The sequence below is a fragment of the Perognathus longimembris genome, chromosome 23 (assembly GCF_023159225.1).
Source record: "Perognathus longimembris pacificus isolate PPM17 chromosome 23, ASM2315922v1, whole genome shotgun sequence".
NCBI classification, from domain to species: Eukaryota; Metazoa; Chordata; class Mammalia; order Rodentia; family Heteromyidae; genus Perognathus; species Perognathus longimembris.
In genome coordinates this window covers 19,293,473-19,312,302 of record NC_063183.1, presented here as the reverse complement: position 1 = coordinate 19,312,302, position 18,830 = coordinate 19,293,473, and the positions used below count along the sequence as shown (strand labels likewise).

The window sequence follows — 18,830 nt, the reverse complement described above, 5'->3', positions numbered from 1 at the left end:
GGGGTGCTGGTGACTCAGCTGTAATCCTACCTACTCAGACGACTGAGATCTGAGGATCACAGTTTGAAGCCAGTCCAGGCAGGAAAGACTCATCTTCAATAAACTACTAAGAAAGGCTAGAACGGTATTGTGGCCTCAAGTGGTAGAGCACTAGCCTGAAATAAATGAAGCTTAGGGATATCACCCAGGCCCTGAGTTCAAGCCCTAGAATGGCCCTCCCCAATGCATACACAAAAGTTCATATTCTATGAAGTGAAAAAAGTAAGTTTATATCAAAATGACATTTCTAAAATATGTCTTAAAATACCTTTACAAATTCTAGAAAACTAAACCATTTGTTAATTATTATCTCTGGAGACATTTTGTGAAGTAGAATTAAACCCCCAAAGATTCAACAACCTAATTAATAAAAACAAAGACACTAACTAGACATTTTTCAGAAGAAGTAAAAAGTAAAAATAGCTAATTAATACATGAAGAAATACTTAACATCTCTGATCATAAGTGAAATGCAAACCAAAACAACCCTGAGATTCCATCTCACTCCAGTTAGAATGGCCATCATCAAGATATATTACCAACAATAAATGCTGTAAAGAATGCAGGGAAGGAGGGGCTGGGGTGTGGCTTAGTGGTAGAGTGCTTGCTTAGCATGCATGAAGCCCTAGGTTCGATTCCTCAGTACCACATAAACAGAAAAAGCCAGAAGTAGTGCTATGGTTCAAGAGGTATAGTGCTAGCTTTGAGCACAAGAGAGGCTTAGGAACAGAGCCCAGGCCCTGAGTTCAACCCCTAAGACTGGCAGAAAAAATAAAAAAGAATGTAGGGAATTGCTGGGTGTCAGTAGCTAAGGTCTATTATGCTAGCTTACTCAGAGGCTGAGATCTGAGGATCATGGTTCAAAGCTAGGATGGACAGAAAAGTTCTTGGTGAGAATCTTATCTCCAATTAACCACCCCAAAACCAAAGTGGCGCTGTGGCTCAAGTAGTACAGTGCTAGCCTTGGGCACAAAGAGGCTCAGGACAGCACCTGAGTTCAAGCCTCACAACTGACCAAAAAGAAAATAAAACAAAAAGAATGTGCAAAAAAAGGAACTGTATTACAGTACTGCTAAATAGGTTTATAAATGAGTGCAAACACTACAGAAGGAAATATGCAGGTTCCTCAAAAAACTAAAAAAATAGAACTGCTATAAAATCCAGTGATATTGGGGCTGGGAATATGGCCTAGTAGTAAAGTGCTCGCCTCATATACATGAAGCCCTAGGTTTGATTCTTCAGCACCACATATATAGAAAAAGCCACAAGTGTCACTGTGGCTCAAGTGGTAGAGTGCTAGCCCTGAGCAAAAAGAAGCCAGGGACAGTGCTCAGGCCGAGTTCAAGCCCCAGGACGGGTAAAAAACAAAACAAAAAAAATCCAGTGATACCAATTTTAGGCATTAATCCAAAAAATTATGTCCAGATACAATAAAGGTACCTGTACACCCATGTACATTACTATACTATTGAAAATAGCCAAGATATTGAAACAGTCCAGATACCCTACAACACGGAATGAAGTAAAACTGTGGTCTGTATATGGATATTTATGTATATAGGTGTGTACATGTATGTATGTATGTGCATATATATATTTTTTACTCATCCAATGGAAGAATATTGTATTGTGTCTGCAAAAATACTGTATTGTGTAATTTGCAGGAAAATGAATGGACCTAGAAAAATTATGTTGAGTTAATTAAGTCAGATTCAGAGATACAGAGAGCATATTTTCTCTCATATATGAACATTATATCAAAAATATAATCATGCATAAAAACATATACAGGGCCAGGCGTTGGTAATGGCATATGCCTGTAATCTTAGCTACTTAAGAGGCTGAGATCTGGGCTGGGAATATGGCCTAGTGGTAAAGTTCTCACCTTGTATACATGAAGCCCTAGGTTCAATTCCTCAGCACCACATACATAGAAAAAGCCGGAAGGGTGCTGTGGCTCAAGTGGTAGAATGTTCGCCTTGAGCAAAAAGAAGCCAGGGACAGTGCTCAGGCCATGAATTCAAGAAAGACCCAGTACTGGCAAAAAAACAACCCCCCCCCAAAATAAATAAGTTCATTGAAAAAAACTTTTGGGGGAAGGAGCAGGCACTTTTTGTGTTTTGTTGTTTGTTTGTTTTTTGCCTAGCTACTCTGAAGGTTGAATTTCTCAATATCAGAAGTCTATTTCCATTATGTGCCACACACCTGTCAAAGTCAACACACTCACAAATTTTATCTTACTTGGATCTCTACCTATACTAACTTACTTGTGTGGTTTCCTAAAACTGGAAGTATGCCTCTTTCTAATCCTTTCTATCCTGAAATTTTGAACTCACCTTGTTTTTTTTTTTTTTTTTTTGGTGCTGATTCTGGAGCTGAACACTGTCTTTGAGCTTTTTTTTCCCCCTCAAGGCTGGAACTGTAGCCACTTGAACCACAGCTCCACCTATGACTTTTCTGGTGGTTAAATGGAGATAAGAGTCTCATGGACTTTCCTGCCCAGGCTGGCTTCAACCCATAATCCTCAGATCTCAGCCTCCCAAGTATTAGGATTACAGGCATGAGCCACCAAGCACACAGCTCTAATTCACTCCATCCATCTCATTGCCACTTTCAGAGTCAAGCTAAGAACTAAGACTGCCACTTCCAACTTTGATTACTCCCCAAGCAAACATTTTCTTCAGTACCATTATATGTACGCACAATTAAAGGAGTTGGGGACATTAAGATTAATATTAATAAAACCAGATCATGTCACACCTATGTTGTAAAACCTTTGATCATTCCATGTCACTGCATACAGGATAAAGTCCAATACTTTAAAATGCCATGCAAACGCAATATGATCCCAATTTTGACAAGAGCTTCTCTAATACTCCTCTATTATTCTTTCATTCCATATCCTATGACCCATTCATACATCTAACTAGCTCTTATAGTACACTGTCACAATGCCCAGGTCTTATACATCTTACAGCTGAGATAAGCCCTTCTTCCTTGTGCCCACCAGCATTAAGTAACACCTTCTCTCTGAATCCTTCATTTAGCTTTGCCAGTATAACTTCTACCATCTACTGTCACATTACTTTATATTGTAGTTCCTCCCCCCCCCTTTTTTTGTTGGTTGTTGAGCTCGAACTCAGAGCTTGGGCACTGTCCCTGAGCCTCTTTGTGTTCTAGACTGGCGCTCTACCACTTGAGCAACAGTGTTATTTCTGGTTTTTGAGTGGTTAATTGGAGATAAGAGTCTTACAGGCTTTCCTGCCCAGGCTGGCTTTGAACTGGGATCCTTAGATCTCAGCCCCTTGAGAAACTAGGATTACAGGCATGAGCCACCAGCACCTGGCTCTGTAATTTTTCTTTTATTCTCTTCCCAACACTGTTATCTTCAGGGGCAGATGCTACAGCTCAATGTATCTTTCTCCTTTATCCTACATATCCTTCTCACTATATCCTACCCTAAGTATAGCATTAATAAACATGTTAAATCAATAGTGGGGTAAAAAGAGATTTGCAGAGAACCAGAATGTACTAATCAGGCCAGGCATGGTGGCACATGCCTAATAATACTGGCACTTGGGAGGGCTGAGGCCAGAGAATTGCAAGTTTGGAGCCACACTGTGCTATAGAAGCATATGCTATGGAAGAAAAAATGCGGTAGGGGTGAGAAGAATGTGGAAGGAAAAAGGGGGGAAAAAAAGAAAGAGAAGATTACTAATTTCATTTCACTAAGGTCACTAACCTAATATATTTGAAGACTGAAGGAGCCTATACTTTAATTTGTTTCCTTCTTTGTTTGGCCATCTAACACTCTATTTTTTATATCACAATAAATAATACAGAAAGAATTGTCCTCTAAAGGGCACTGTAGTCTTGTAAGGAGAAGATCCTAACTGGTAAATAAATATACAAGATCATTTCAGATAGTTGTCAATGTGATGAACTTAAGAAAGGAGTTTGAGACTGTCTCAAAAAATCAAGTAGACAGACAGGTAGCTGTAAAAAAGCAGCTTGATAGGGTAGAATATGCTAGAAGAGAAATGTGCTCATTTAAGTGGGAGTGGGGAAGAAGTTACAAGACAGTCTTTAAAAAGATGAACTACTGAAAAAAGACCAAAAAAAAAAAAGATAACCTAAAACCTCAACAATAAGAACCAATCACTAGGCAAAATTTTAGAGAAAGAATTCTCCAACAGAAAGAATTGAAGCAGAAATGCACTTAGTGCCAAGCCCTAGTGGTTCATACCTGTAATCCTAGCTTCTCTGGAGACTAAGATCTGAGGATCCTGATTTAAAGCCAGGCCAAGAAAAAACAAAAACCCATGAGACTCATATTCAATTAATCACCAAAAAGCCAGCAAAGCCACAAGTGGTAGTGTGGCTCAAGTGGTAGAGTACCAGCCTTAAGTGGAAAAAGCCAAATGAAAGCCCAATGGGCCCTGCATTCAAGCCACAATACCTGCAATAAATGGATGGATGGATGGAAAAAAGAAACACATTTCAGTATTTGAAAGAGCCAATCACGGGCTGGGGATATGGCCTAGTGGTAAGAGTGCCTGCCTCGGATACACGAGGCCCTAGGTTCGATTCCCCAGCACCACATATACAGAAAACGGCCAGAAGCGGTGCTGTGGCTCAAGCGGCAGAGTGCTAGCCTTGAGCGGGAAGAAGCCAGGGACAGTGCTCAGGCCCTGAGTCCAAGGCCCAGGACTGGCAAAAAAAAAAAAAAAAAAAAAAAAAGAGCCAATCACTAGAAAAGGAAATGAGTTTAGAGAAGTGGGGTTGCTTGGCATATATTGGTTTACATTTGCTGTTGTCTACACAGTCTTTTGCTTACTTGTACATAGATGAGAGAATGATAGAATAGGGTACATAGCCCACTCTATAGTGTTCAGTGGATGCCAAATGATTCTAAAAGTACCTTTCCATTTGTTGGCTAATAAAGGCAGATAAGCACACAAGAATAGTCACCTGGAAAGAAAAAAATACGTTGCAAGTCAAAAAGAGAAATATCAGTCCAGCATGGTAGTGCACACTTGTATTCCCAACAACACTCAGGAAGAAAGGCAGGAGGATGGATTACACAGTGGGTTTACACAGTAGATTACATACTGGGTTAGATAGTGAGTTTGAGGCTAATCTGAACAACACAGGAAGACTAAACACAAAAACAAAATATCTTCTAATGTATACAAATTCTAAAGTATACACAAACCACAGTTTGTCCTATTAATTGAGTGAATTTTTCCATTTTTATGTAAACTTGTTAGTATATCCTTAAGGCTTCAGTAATTATTCACTGACCAAGGTTTTTCTTTAGTGTCACAGAATTTAAACAATTATCTGTTGTTAGGAGATTGTACAAGTTTATATATATTACAAACTGCCTCTCAGCAATAATTTTGTAGATGTTTATGCCATCATCTCTTTGATGCATGTAGTACTGTGATGTTGAAACAAAGTAAATCCATTACATAAATGAATGTTTGCAAAACTCGTTGCCAAAGCAACTGAGTAGTTGCTAGGAAGTCATGCAGTGTGAAATTACACATCTTACTCCTATTCTCAGTGGCATCTGCTGGCTTTGCTAACTCGAACATGAATACATCTCTAAATAGAAAGAGCCTTTCAATATCCTAGTCAGGTCCAATTCCAGGTTGCTAGCCTTCATTGTTAGCATCCTTAAATTTAATTCTGTACCCAGTGCTATCTGTTTAGTATAATGATGTTTTCCCAGAGCTCTCTACAGGGAATCAGATGTTTTACTTCTTCTTTTGCAAAATCATCAGAAGTAACAAAGGTATGAAACAATATTCATTTCACATTATATTCATTCGAAAGCCAAAGTTTCTTACAATGATTATTCATAATAATTTATAGATTCAATCACTGAAAGAAATAATTTAGCCTATAAGGAGACTTATACACATTCCCTAAGCTGATCACTTTATATCAAGTCTTTCGTTTTCTCTTCTCCTCTCAGGTGGAGTGGCCCATTAAAAAATAGAATTACCTACTGTGCCTTCTTCTCAATCTCCAATCTTTAAACAGGTTGATATGTGTTATCATCCATCATCTTACACATGAAGTCATACTTGAAATAGAAAAATTTTTGGTTGGGAAATAAAATTGCAGACATTTTTCTTGGAGTTTTAACTCAATCCTAATGTTGAGAACTCCATGAGATATTCAAGTAGTAGGCACTGAAAAATCTTTCAAAATATGATGTATATCTTTGCAAACTCAATTACTGAGTAAATATTTACTCCTCTTCTTTCATAGGTAGAATCTGAATGTACATGTGCTTGGGTGGTTTTTGCTATTGTTGTTTAGAGATAGTGTTTTCACTATGTAGTAAGAATGCAGGTATTACAGTTGCCATCACCAATGCCTAGCTTAGTCTCTTCAACTGTGACACAAGAACCAAATAATCATGCTTGCTTTAGGTACACATATACTAAAATTGAAATGACACAAAGAAAATTAGCATGGCCTCTGTACAAGGAAGATACAAAGATGTGTGAAGTGATCCATAAAATTAAAATTAGAAAAAATTTTAAAATTAAAAAAAGAATCAAACTCATCTGCATTACATGAAAATGTGTTAAGAACTCAAATTTCGGGTTCTACCTCAAATCTTCTATATTAGAATTTGAGTACAACTGCTCCATGTACACAAATCTCTTGGCATCACAAAATCTCACAACTGGTGGAAAGTTAAAAAATACAGAGAAAGAGAGATGGACCTTGAACAATAAAATTTATGACTAAAAATTACTATAGCCCACTCCACAAATTCATCATTTCTTATGCCATTTGGTTCCACTTGAAGAGAAATTGGCCATAGAATTATGAATTACTTGATTTGAAACCTACCAGAGCTTATTCTTCTTGTAGCTAATGAAAGCAACTTACACAATCAAGTTCAAGTTCTTACCTAATCTGAGCTCTCCGAAGTTCCCACACCCTATCTTCTTGCCAACTCTGAAGTTGGGTCCCACCATGAGAACCCCAGAGGATGACGTGCCAGAAGATCGGGAGCAGTGTGCACTCCTTTGTGCCATGGGTTTACTTGATCGTTGTCTTTCATCCTTTTCCCTACCAGGATGGTCCATGATCCTACACAACAGAGTCTTTGCACAATGAGTAAACTCAGTGTGTATGCCTCTCTTCAAATACAAAAGTATGTCCAAATAAATTGTAGTCAGAGAAAGATAAGGAGTTCCTTTGGCACCATATTTATGCTTCTAATGTATCTCCAGGAGAAGAAAGACCACTGATTAGTTCCTGTAGGACATGTTGTCTGTAGATCTCAAGCATAGGACATTTTGTAACCTAGGTAAAAATCAAGAAAACATGCAGTTAAAAATTAAATTTTAAGACAAATTAAGACAGCCACTACTAATTAGAATGGATCTTATCCAAAGATGAGTAAAGTGGACCACTGGAGCTTCCTGAAATGAGTTTGGTTTTATACCCTCCAACAGCTTAGCCATCTGGATTAGTGATTCATGTGTTAGCATAAGCTCAGTAGGCTGCAAACTGTGGAACCTAGGGAACACACAAGACTTTAATAGAAAATAAATTCTTCCAGAATATACATGTGACTAAAAGGAAAAGTATTTGTTGATTTTTTTCATCATTGTGTAGCAGAAAGACATGATGAGGTTAAACTCAAACTAACTAACTATGGACAATTTAATTAAAAGCTCTCTAAAATTTGTCCAGAACCAATCAGAAATGCAACTGTTTCTCTCCCCATAACCACCATTTACCAGGCACTAGCATCAGTCAAGCAACCCAAAAATTTACCAAGTGAGACACATTACTCTCCTTTTTTGAAGAAAAAAGACAATATAATTGGGCATTTTTATTAAGGCACACACGCACACAAGCACGCACACACACACACACACATATATAAAAATCACAGAAGAATAAAACTTGTAAGGTGTTTAGATTTAGAGATTTATATGCGTTTTAATAAAGGAAGCATTGGGAGGGATGTGAGCACCTAAAGAAAAGTAAGTTATTTAAGTTGTGTTTATTTGAGACAAGGTCTCACTAATCAGCACAGGCTTATCTATCCTGCCTTAGCTTCCTGAGTGCTGGGACTGCAGACCACCAACTCTATGCTGAAATTTTTTTCCTTAAAAAAAAAGCAAAACAAATTTTTTACTTGCATATATTAGTTGTTCTAGGAAACACACATTTCCAAAACCTTATTGATACAAAGTGGTCCTAGACTAAACTTTTTTTTTTTTTTTTTTTTTTTGCCAGTCCTGGGCCTTGGACTCAGGGCCTGAGCACTGTCCCTGGCTTCTTTTTGCTCAAAGCTAGCACACTGCCACTTGAGCCACTGAGCCACTTCTGGCCAATTTCTATATATGTGGTGCTGAGGAATCAAACCCTTCAGCTTCAGGTATACAAGGTAAGCACTCTTGCCACTAGGCCATATTCCCAGCCCCTAGACTAAACTTTTGAAAACCTCAACTTTTGGTCCAGTTTTCTAGATGTAAATGTAAATCATCTAATATATCATTTATTCCTAACAGATTTCTCTAGTGTCCAAATATAAAACAGCCCAATACAAATTTATAATGCACTAATTTTGATACTCTATTTGACAATACACATAAGCATCTGGGACAATATAGCACATGTTTAGATTTTTTTCCCCATAGTTCCTGGCTCATTACTCCCATAGCTTCTGTTCCTAAGTGACAAAAATGGTGCACAATAAGGCTACAGTAAGCAAAGCTTCTCTCTGACCTTCTTGCCTGCCTTTCATATATGTCTTTATCCATTTCACCCCAAGGGTAACTACAGAAACTTAGAAACCAAAAATATATTCTAGGGGCTGGGGATATGGCCTAGTGGCAAGAGCGCTTGCCTCGTATACAAGAAGCCCTCGGTTCGATTCCCCAGCACCACATATACAGAAAATGGCCAGAAGTGGCGCTGCGGCTCAAGTGGCAGAGTGCTAGCCTTGAGCAAAAAGAAGCCAGGGACAGTGCTCAGGCCCTGAGTCCAAGGCCCAGGACTGGCAAAAATAAATAAATAAATAAATATATATATATATATATTTTATAAACTTCTCCATCTTTAGATGGAGATAGTATATCATAAGATACACATTTCAGAAGGGGACCTGCTCCCTACCCAGGAGGGAGGAATGCTGCACAAACAGCCCAAGAAGAATCTAGGCAGGCCTTGCTGGGGTTTCCCATTCAGTCTATTAGCATTAGATCAGACCATTTTTGGTCCAATCACATTTGTACGCACCCATGCTTTAATCATAACTATGAAATTAAGTCCCCATGGGGACCAAAAAGGATAGGTATCAGGGATCATCCAGATACTGTAGATATGAAGGTTCCTGGAAGGTGGTGTACCTGGAAAGACCATGGAAGAGGTACAGATATACTCCTTCCAACCTAACTCATTCTATGCAACTCTTCATCCATCCAGAAAATTATATTACAAATTATTTGAGATAAAACACAATGTGTGGGAATGGGAATATGGCCTAGTGGTAAAGTGCTCACCTCCTATACATGAAGCCCTGGGTTCGATTCCTCAGCACCACATATATACAAAAAGCCAGAAGTGGCACTGTGGCTCAAGTGGCAGAGTACTAACCTTCAGCAAAAAGAAGCCAGGGACAGTGCTCAGGCCCTGAGTTCAAGCCCCAGGACTGGCAAAAAAATAAACCAAAACAAAAAGTTACTTAGGGAATATGGATCTCCCCCAGTAGTCAGTGAAATGTTCTAATAGAGAGCTCTAGAGCATACCTTAAACAAACCATCAAACTGAAATGAGAGGAAGTAATGTTTCTAGTAATTATCATCCTGATCCAGCATATAAAAAGAGGTAGTATTTTGGGTCAAAAACAAGAGTTTATCTGGTCCAAAGTCACTGTCTACCTGACAATAACAAAATACTTTGGGGGAAGAGACAGAGGAGTAGCCATCATTTATGAATGAAATAACTAAGTTCAAGTGGTACAACACTGCTTAGAAAGGTCTGGAATTTAACTCCCATACCACAAAATAGAAAAACAAAGAGGGGAGGCTGGGAATATGGCCTAGTGGTAAAGTGCTCGCCTCGTATACATGAAGCCCTGGGTTCAATTCCTCAGCACCACATATACAGAAAAAGCCAGAAGTGGCGCTGTGGCTCAAGTGGCAGAGTGCTAGCATTGAGCAAAAAGAAGCCAGGGACAGTGCTTAGGCCCTGAATCCACGCCCCAGGACTGGCAACAAAAACAAAAACAAAAAAATAAATAAATACATTTACATTAAAAAAAAGAAAAACAAAGGGGAAAAAAGCAGAAAAGAAAATAGCTAAAGATACTTAAAGAATTTCTAAAGATATTCTTAGGTTTTTTGTTTTGTTTTGTTTTGTTTTTTGCCAGTCCTGGGCCTTGGACTCAGGGCCTGAGCACTGTCCCTGGCTTCTTTTTGCTCAAAGCTAGCACTCTACCACTTGAGCCATATCACCACTCCTGGCCATTTTCTGTATATGTGTGGTGCTGGGGAGTTGAACCCAGGGCTTCATGTATTCGAGGCAAGCACTCTTGCCACTAGGCCATATCCCCAGCCCTAAAGATATTCTTAGTCCCTCAAAAAATGAAGAATAAAGCTGGATGCCTGAGGCTCAAGTCTATAATCTTAGCTACTCTGGAGGCTGAGATCTGATACCTGAGATTTAACGCCAGCCTGGGCAAACAATTCTGGGAGAGGCTCCAATTAGCCAGAAAAAAGCCATGATTAAACTTGAACTCAGGGCCTTAACACTGTCCCTGGCTTCTTTTTTGCTCAAGGCTAGCACTCTACTACTTAAGCCATTTCTGGCTTTTTCTGTATGTGGTGCTGGGGAATTGAACCCAGGGCCTCATGTATACGGGGCAAGCACTCTTGCCACTAGGCCATATCCCCAGCCCTTTATGTCTTATTTTTAAAGTCAAAGATAAAAATTCTTCCAAGAAACCCCAGGAAATTTCCTTTTATATTTATGAATATTTTTGCAACATTATATCTGATTCCAAATGTAAACTCTCCAAAGAATGAGATCGAAGCCTAACCTGATATTTAAAAGATAAATTTTATTTTTCTTTGCTAGTCCTGGGGCTTGGACTCAGGGCCTGAGCACGCACTGTCCCTGGCTTCTTTTTGCTCAAAGCTAGCACTCTACCACTTGAGCCACAGCACTACTTCTGGCTTTTTCTATATATGTGGTGCTGAGGAATTGAACCCAGGGCTTCAGGTATATGAGCCAAGCACTCTACCACTAGGCCATATTCCCAGCCCTTAAAAGATAAATTTTAAGAGCAGTATATCACATTACTAGGAAGAACTCATAAACATTTGATCTGTGTGCATGTATGTGTCTGCCTACCAACTAATCAAAAATTATACAATAGTTAAAAAATACTACAGGCCAATTCAAGTACAAATAAAGAATAAAGGGTAAGACAATACAAGTATACAATAATAACTGTCATTATTCCAATAAATTATCAAAATTATTTTATTTTAACCCAAATTTATAGAAGTGTTAGTATTGTCTAGGTTCTGGTACTCCTGTGTTTCTCTTTTCCAAAAATTTCAGTTATTAATGTCGCCCATTCCTATCACCCTTGCAATTTTCAGTGCTCATCTTTTCACCACTCCACATTACTACTAAAAACTGATGCTCCCAGCCCTTTATTTGTGAGCTTTGATAAAGTGGTTCTAAAATATACAGGCAAAAGACACAAAATAGCATAATATCCAAGAAGAACAAAGCTGGAGACTTCAAGGCTTACTACAAAGAGTAATGGAGATGGGTGGTGCTGTGGAAGAATAAACAGACCAAGGCAATGAATAAAAAGCCCAAAACAGTCACATCCACCTTAGACCAACAGAGACAATTCCGTGGAAAAACAATTCTTTTTAACAACTGGTACTTGAACAAGACATGTACATGCAAGAAAAAGGAAGGGAGGGGAGGAGAGGGAGGAAGGGAAAGAGGAAGGGGGAGAGAGAGAGAAAGAGAGAGAGAAAGAGAGAGAGAGAGAGAGAGAATATGAATGAGAATGGCGGGCTAGGAATGTGGCTTAGCAGTAGAGTGCTTGCCTAGCATGCATGAAGCCCTGGGTTTGATTCCTTAGCACCACATAAACAGAAAAGGTCACAAGTGGTGGTATGGCTCAAGTAAAAAGAATCTAGGAACAGTGCTCAGGCCCTGAGGACTGGCAAAAAAGAAGAAAGGAAGGACAGACCTGCAAGATACAAGCTATTCAGAAAAATTAACTGAGAAAGTCATAGACATAAATGTACAACACAAATCTATAGAATTCTTATAAGACACTATAAGAGAGAATCTAAGTGACTGTGAGCTTGGCAATGACCTCTTAAAAAATACATCATCAATGGCTGGGAATATGGCCTAGTGGCAAGAGTGCTTGCCTCGCATACATGAAGCCCTGGGTTTGATTCTTCAGCACATATATAGAAAGAGCTGGAAGTGGCGCTTAAGTGGTAGAGTGCTAGCGTTGAGCAAAAAGAGCCAGGGACAGTGCTCAGGTCCCAAGTTCAAGGCCCAGGACTGGCAAAAAAAAAAAAAAAATATATATATATATATATATATATATATAAAATCAAAGCAAGATTCATAAGGCTGGACTTCATTAAAACTAAAAATGTTTAAATTAAAACTTAAAAACTAGGGCTGGGGATATGGCCTAGTGGCAAGAGTGCTTGCCTTGTATACATGAGGCCCCGGGTTCGATTCCCCAGCACCACATATACAGAAAACGGCCAAGAAGTGGCACTGTGGCTCAAGTGGCAGAGTGCTAGCCTTGAGCAAAAAGAAGCCAGGGACAGTGCTCAGGCCCTGAGTTCAAGGCCCAGGACTGGCAAAAAAAAAAAAAAAACTTAAAAACTTCTGTTCTACGCAACAGTGTAAAAGAATAAAAAAGCAAGTCACAGGGCTGGGGATATAGCCTAGTGGCAAGAGTGCTTGCCTCGGATACACGAGGCCCTAGGTTCGATTCCCCAGCACCACATATACAGAAAACGGCCAGAAGCGGCGCTGTGGCTCAAGAGGCAGAGTGCTAGCCTTGAGTGGGAAGAAGCCAGGGACAGTGCTCAGGCCCTGAGTCCAAGGCCCAGGACTGGCCAAAAAAAAAAAAAAAAGCAAGTCACAGCCTGGGAGATATTTGTAAAATATGCATCATCAGGTAAAGGCCTGTTATCCCAATCATGAAAACTCTGAAAACTCAACAACCAAAAAAATCCAACTGAGAAATAAATATAGTTGAGTGTTAGTGGTTCACAACTTTAATCCTGGTTTCTGAGAAAACAAAGACAGAAAATTATGGCTCAAAGTCAGCCCAGGCTGACTTCTCCAAAATAACTAGCAAAAAGATGGGCTGGAGGTATGCTCAGTGGCAGAGTACTAGCAAAGTGAGCGAGTGAGCAAAAGGCCCTGAATTCAAATCCTAGTGACAGCAAAAAAAAAAAAAGAGTAAATGATCTAATTTGATGCCTCACCGAGGAACAAACGCACATGGCAAATATAAAAAGATGCTTAAAACCATGTCATGAGAGAATTACAAAATAAAAATGACCAGATCACCAAATACATATTAGAATGGTTAAAGTCTAAAACACTGTGATACCAACAGGGAAAGTTAAGGAGCAACCCTAAGTCTGCAGAATATTATAATGGTAGATACATTTGTCAAAATCTATCAAATATACACAAAGTATAAAATCCTAAACTGGCAACTTCAGTTTATAATTTACCAGGATTAGTTCATCAATGAGCAAGTAAATCATAGTAATAGAAGATACCAAATATAAAAACCCTGTTGTAAAGCAAAATGTGTAGCATGAATCTATTTTTAATAAAGCAAGCTGAGCACCAGTGAATCCTAGATACTCAGGAAACTGAGATCTGAAGTTCCCAGTTCAAAGCCAGACCAGGCAGAAAAGTCTGTGAGACTCTGATCTCCAATTAACCATCTAAAAGCTATCAGTGGGGAGCTTATGTAGCTTAGTGGTAGAGTGCTTGCCTAGCACACATGAAGCTCTGGGTTCGATTCCTCAGCACCACATACCCAGAAAAAGGCGGAAGTGGTGCTGGGCTCAAGTGGCAGAGTGCTAGCCTTGAGCAAAAAGAAGCCAGGGACAGTGCTCATGCCCTGAGTCCAAGTTCCAAGACAGACAAAAAAAAAACAAAAAAAAAACAAAAAAAAACTATCAGTAGAGTTGGAGCTCAAGTGGTAGAGCACTAGACTAGCCTTAAGCAAAAAACAAACAAAAAATACTGAATCCTTTTGCAAACATGCTACAGTTTGGTATCCTTAGAAGCCCAACTAGATATATAAACAATTAACAGTAGTTCATCTTTAGGAATACAAGGGAAAGGTGGAAGCTTAAATTTCTACATTTTGCTCCTGTATTATAATTCATGTTAAGAAAGCGACTACTACTTTGGTAGTTAAATTTTTTCTCTTGTCAGCTATGGGTGGGGGGATGAAAAAAAATATTTGTTTTCTTTTTTTTTTTTTTTTTTTTTTTTGCCAGTCCTGGGCCTTGGACTCAGGGCCTGAGCACTGTCCCTGGCTTCTTCTCGCTCAAGGCTAGCACTCTGCCGCTTGAGCCACAGCGCCACTTCTGGCGGTTTTCTGTATATGTGGTGCTGGGGAATCGAACCTAGGGCCTCGTGTATCTGAGGCAGGCACTCTTGCCACTAGGCCATATCCCCAGCCCGAAAAAAAATATTTGTTTTCTAATAAGAAACTCTCAAAACAAGTCAGCACAATTACTTATCTTTATCTTTCTAGCTCAAAGGAGAAAGGTGCCTCTGGCCTAAGGCAAATCCTAAAACGCCACTGAATTATCTCCCACCAACAATTTATCCTCTTCTTTGCAGACTACCTGTGCAAACAATCAGCATTTAAACATGTTCAAGGGGCTAGAAATACCGCCTAGTGGCAAGAGTGCTTGCCTCATAAATATGTTCAAAACCTTCCCCCATTACAAACACCACACATCATCTAAGTGTATTTATCATTATTTCTGGTCCATCTACCATCCTCACCCCCATAAGCCTCTCACAAACAAAGATAAAAATTATCCTCTCTCAGTGTTTATATTTCCTCAGTCCTGAATACTCAGCTATTGAGGTTTCTGTTTTGATTAGCACACCTTAGTTGTTCAAGTGGGGTTCTATTGTGAAATTTCCATAATGCACACACGTATCTTGATCAAATTAATCTCCTCTATCATTCCCCCTTACATCCCTTACACCTTCCTAAAACAATGTCAAAGGTTTCCTTGTTCGATTTACAAACATGCAAATAAACTACTTGGACACTATTCATCCTTGTTTACCTTCTTTGCCTTCTCCCCTCCACTGGCACCCACTCCCCCAACAGTCTTATTTTCCTATACTTTTTTTTTTGAAGTGTGGATTAATTGTACTACCAGGTTTTATCATAGTATTTCAAATGTGCGTGTACTACATTTTAATCAGAATAACTTTCTCTATTGCTTTCTATTTCCCCACTCCCCCAACTGCTATTGACCAACAAATTTCACTGAGATTCCTTACACCATCTTCTTCATACAGTTACATTGCATTCACCCCCCACATCTTTCATTTTCCCTCTCTCCTCTCTCATCCTTCTAAACAATCTCATAGTTGGAATGTATGTATATGTGTATATATATATGTGCATCTATACACACATATAGCATATATGCATATGTATACACATACAATGATGTATATGTGTATAAGTATACATGCATATACACATATGTATATGTTAATATTTATGTATATCATTTAGGTCTATACTTCCACAAATGAGTGTAAATGTATTTTGGCTTTCTAAGCTTGGCTTATCTGCTTATTAGCACGATGTTTTCCAATCCCATTCATTTTTTTGCAAATGACATGATCTCATTTTTATTTTTCTTCATGGATATTAACAGTCCATGACATATATGTACCATAACATCCTTGTTCATTCATCTGTTGTTAGATACCTCAGCTGATTCCAGTTTACCTATTGTGAACAGAGATGGAATAAGCATGGGCATGTAGGTAGCTTTCTTAATTTTCATAGTGGTCACATTAGTTTATATGCCTATTAACAGGGTATTTGTTGTTGTTGATTTTCTTGATGTAGTTTTGCTTTTGTAGTCTTGTTTTTGTTTTGGTGCCAGTCTTGGGGCTTTAACTCAGGGCCTGGGCATTGTGTCTGAGCTTTTGTCCTCAAAGCTAACACTCTACCACTTGAGCCACGGCTCCACTGTCTTCTGGTGGTTCATATAAAATAAAAATCTCATGGACTTTCCTGTTCTGGCTGGCTTTGAACAGCAATCCTCAGATCTCAGCCTCCTCAGTAGCTAATGTATGTATATTAGCTAATAGTACTTCTTCTGAGAACTGTCTAATTTCCTGGCCCATGTATTAATTAGATTTTTGGTTATTTGCTGTTTAATTTTTTCAGCTGTTTGTATTTTCTGGATATTAGGCTTTTCTTCAGCAATTGGGTTTTTAATCTGATCTCCAAAAGCCAATAAAACCTTTCTCCTTCCAGAGTAAAACTGTGTCTTTAAGGATAAATCTAAGAACCCCCAAACACTTTACAACTCTTACTTTTAATCTTTTTGAGTACTTGGAATGAAATCCATGGCCCCAGGCATGCTAATACAACAGCCCTTATCTTTGTAATTTCCTGACACTGGTAGTGTTTTCTTCTTCTTTAAACATTATTTCCCCTTTGGGTTCCAGCAGTCACTTTCTCCTGACTTTCTTCTAATCTCTATGGCTTTTCCTCCTTATTCTCCTTTGGAGGCTCCTCTTACTCAACGTACCCTTCAGTTGTTTCCTCAGACTACTGACCTAAACCTCATTTTCCCATAAAAACACTCTTGTGCCTTTCAGTTATGCATTCTATCAGCAGGTATTTATAAAGCACCTACTATAGAAAAGGCAGGTTCCAGGCACTTCACACTGTTTTAAGCATTCATATTTTAACAATCTAATGAATATTAATTTACATCTCTGGCTTTCACCTCTTCTCCTGAGGTTGAGACCTATGTACTCAGGGGGCAGGCTCATTTTTCTCTAACTAGACACACACACACACACACACACACACACACACACACACACACACACACACACACAGAGCAATCTCAACTGAACAATCTCCACACATCTCTAGATTCTCATGTCTCCTATCTCTCTGTTTTCCTCCAAGAAATCCTCAAACTGACTTTCTTCCCCTCAGGGTTCTTATCTCCAAGAATAAATAATACCACCATCTACCCAATGACCTGAAGGAACTGTCAAATCTATAAGCTTTGTTCCATCTGCCTAAATACCACAAATTATGCTTTCTGGAAAAAATATTGTCTTTCCACTGTATGGTAGCAAAATTTTCCTTGTTTCCATATTTCTCCCCTCAATTTCCACATAAATTCAGAAACCCCTGCAGCCCAGAGGGGCTTCTAAAATCAAGTTTGATCACTTTCCAATTCAAAAACTTTCAAAGGCTTTCCACGGCCCTTAGGATAAAAGATATAATCCTTTACAAAACTTAAAGGCCTTCCAGATTAGTACAAGCTTTCAGTTAACTCCTCCTCTTACATTACATGTTAATAAACACCAAATTTACTTCAATTCCTCCAAAGGGCCCTAGGCTTGGATCCTTCTCAATCTCAGCTTTTCATTATGTTAATTTATGCTCATATTAGCTTTCACCTTAAATGGCTTTTCCCTAAAACAAGCAATTACAGTGCCCTTCTAAGTACTCCTAGAGCACCCAACCATAGCACTAATTACTCACACTGTAATTACTTATTCACTGGTGCATTAGCTCTGGAAAGAGAGGAACTGTTGTTATAGTCACCATTTTATTCTAAGAGCTCAGTATAGTATATTCTAACACTCTGGTGAATTAAAGAACATTTAAAAAATCAATAAATGATTTCTCAGTCTTGGTTTTCTTTCTTTCTTTACTGTTGTTGTCAGTTGTGGGGCTTGAACTCAGGGCCTGGGTCCTGTCTCTGAGCTCTTTTGCTCAGGGCTAGTACTCTACCACTTTGAGTCACGGCTCTACTTCCAAAATAATTTTCTCAACAATCTAATGAATTTACAAGGAGTGTGAATCATTTCTAGAAATCTAAAAGAAAAGTACTAGGGGAGGGGTTGGGAAGAAGGGAAGGTAGAAGAAAAATGAGGGAGTGTATAACAAGTATGACAAGAGATGTACTACCTTATGTAGGTAACTGTAACCCCTCTGTACATTACCTTGACCATAAATTTTTTTTAAAAAGTACAATAACCGGGCTGGGGATATAGCCTAGTGGCAAGAGCGCCTGCCTCGGATACACGAGGCCCTAGGTTCGATTCCCCAGCACCACATATACAGAAAACGGCCAGAAGCGGCGCTGTGGCTCAAGTGGCAGAGTGGTAGCCTTGAGCGGGAAGAAGCCAGGGACAGTGCTCTGGCCCTGAGTCCAAGGCCCAGGACTGGCCAAAAAAAAAAAAAAAAAGTACAATAACCTTTATTCAAGGCCGGGCGTGGACAATTGGGAGGCTCAAGCCTGTAATCCTAGCTACTCAGGAGGCTAAGATCTGAGGATTGCAGTTCAAAGGCAGCCTGGGCAGGAATGTCTGTGAGACTCTTATCTCCAATTAACCACCAGAAAACCAGAAGCGGCACTGTGGCTCAAATAGTAGAGTGTTATCCTTGAGCTGAAGAGCTCAGGGACAGTGTC

General features: G+C 39.2%; 1 protein-coding gene and 1 non-coding gene across 5 annotated transcripts in view; one reads left to right on the top strand and one right to left on the bottom strand.

Moving 5' to 3' along the window:
- The window catches only part of Csnk1g1 (casein kinase 1 gamma 1), a 138,237-nt gene that overhangs the window by 80,532 nt on the left and 38,875 nt on the right, over positions 1-18,830 (bottom strand). For all 4 annotated transcript variants that reach the window (XR_007208837.1, XR_007208838.1, XM_048332843.1 and 1 more), the window contains exon 2: positions 6,977-7,374. Coding sequence is in view for 2 of the 4 variants with exons in the window: in XM_048332843.1 (XP_048188800.1) it covers positions 6,977-7,154 (178 nt within the window). In the remaining 2 variants the exon portion in view is untranslated. The remainder of the gene's footprint in view (positions 1-6,976; positions 7,375-18,830) is intronic.
- LOC125341247 lies at positions 6,475-6,579 on the top strand. The gene has a single exon (XR_007208929.1). It is a non-coding gene; the product is annotated as a U6 spliceosomal RNA (small nuclear RNA).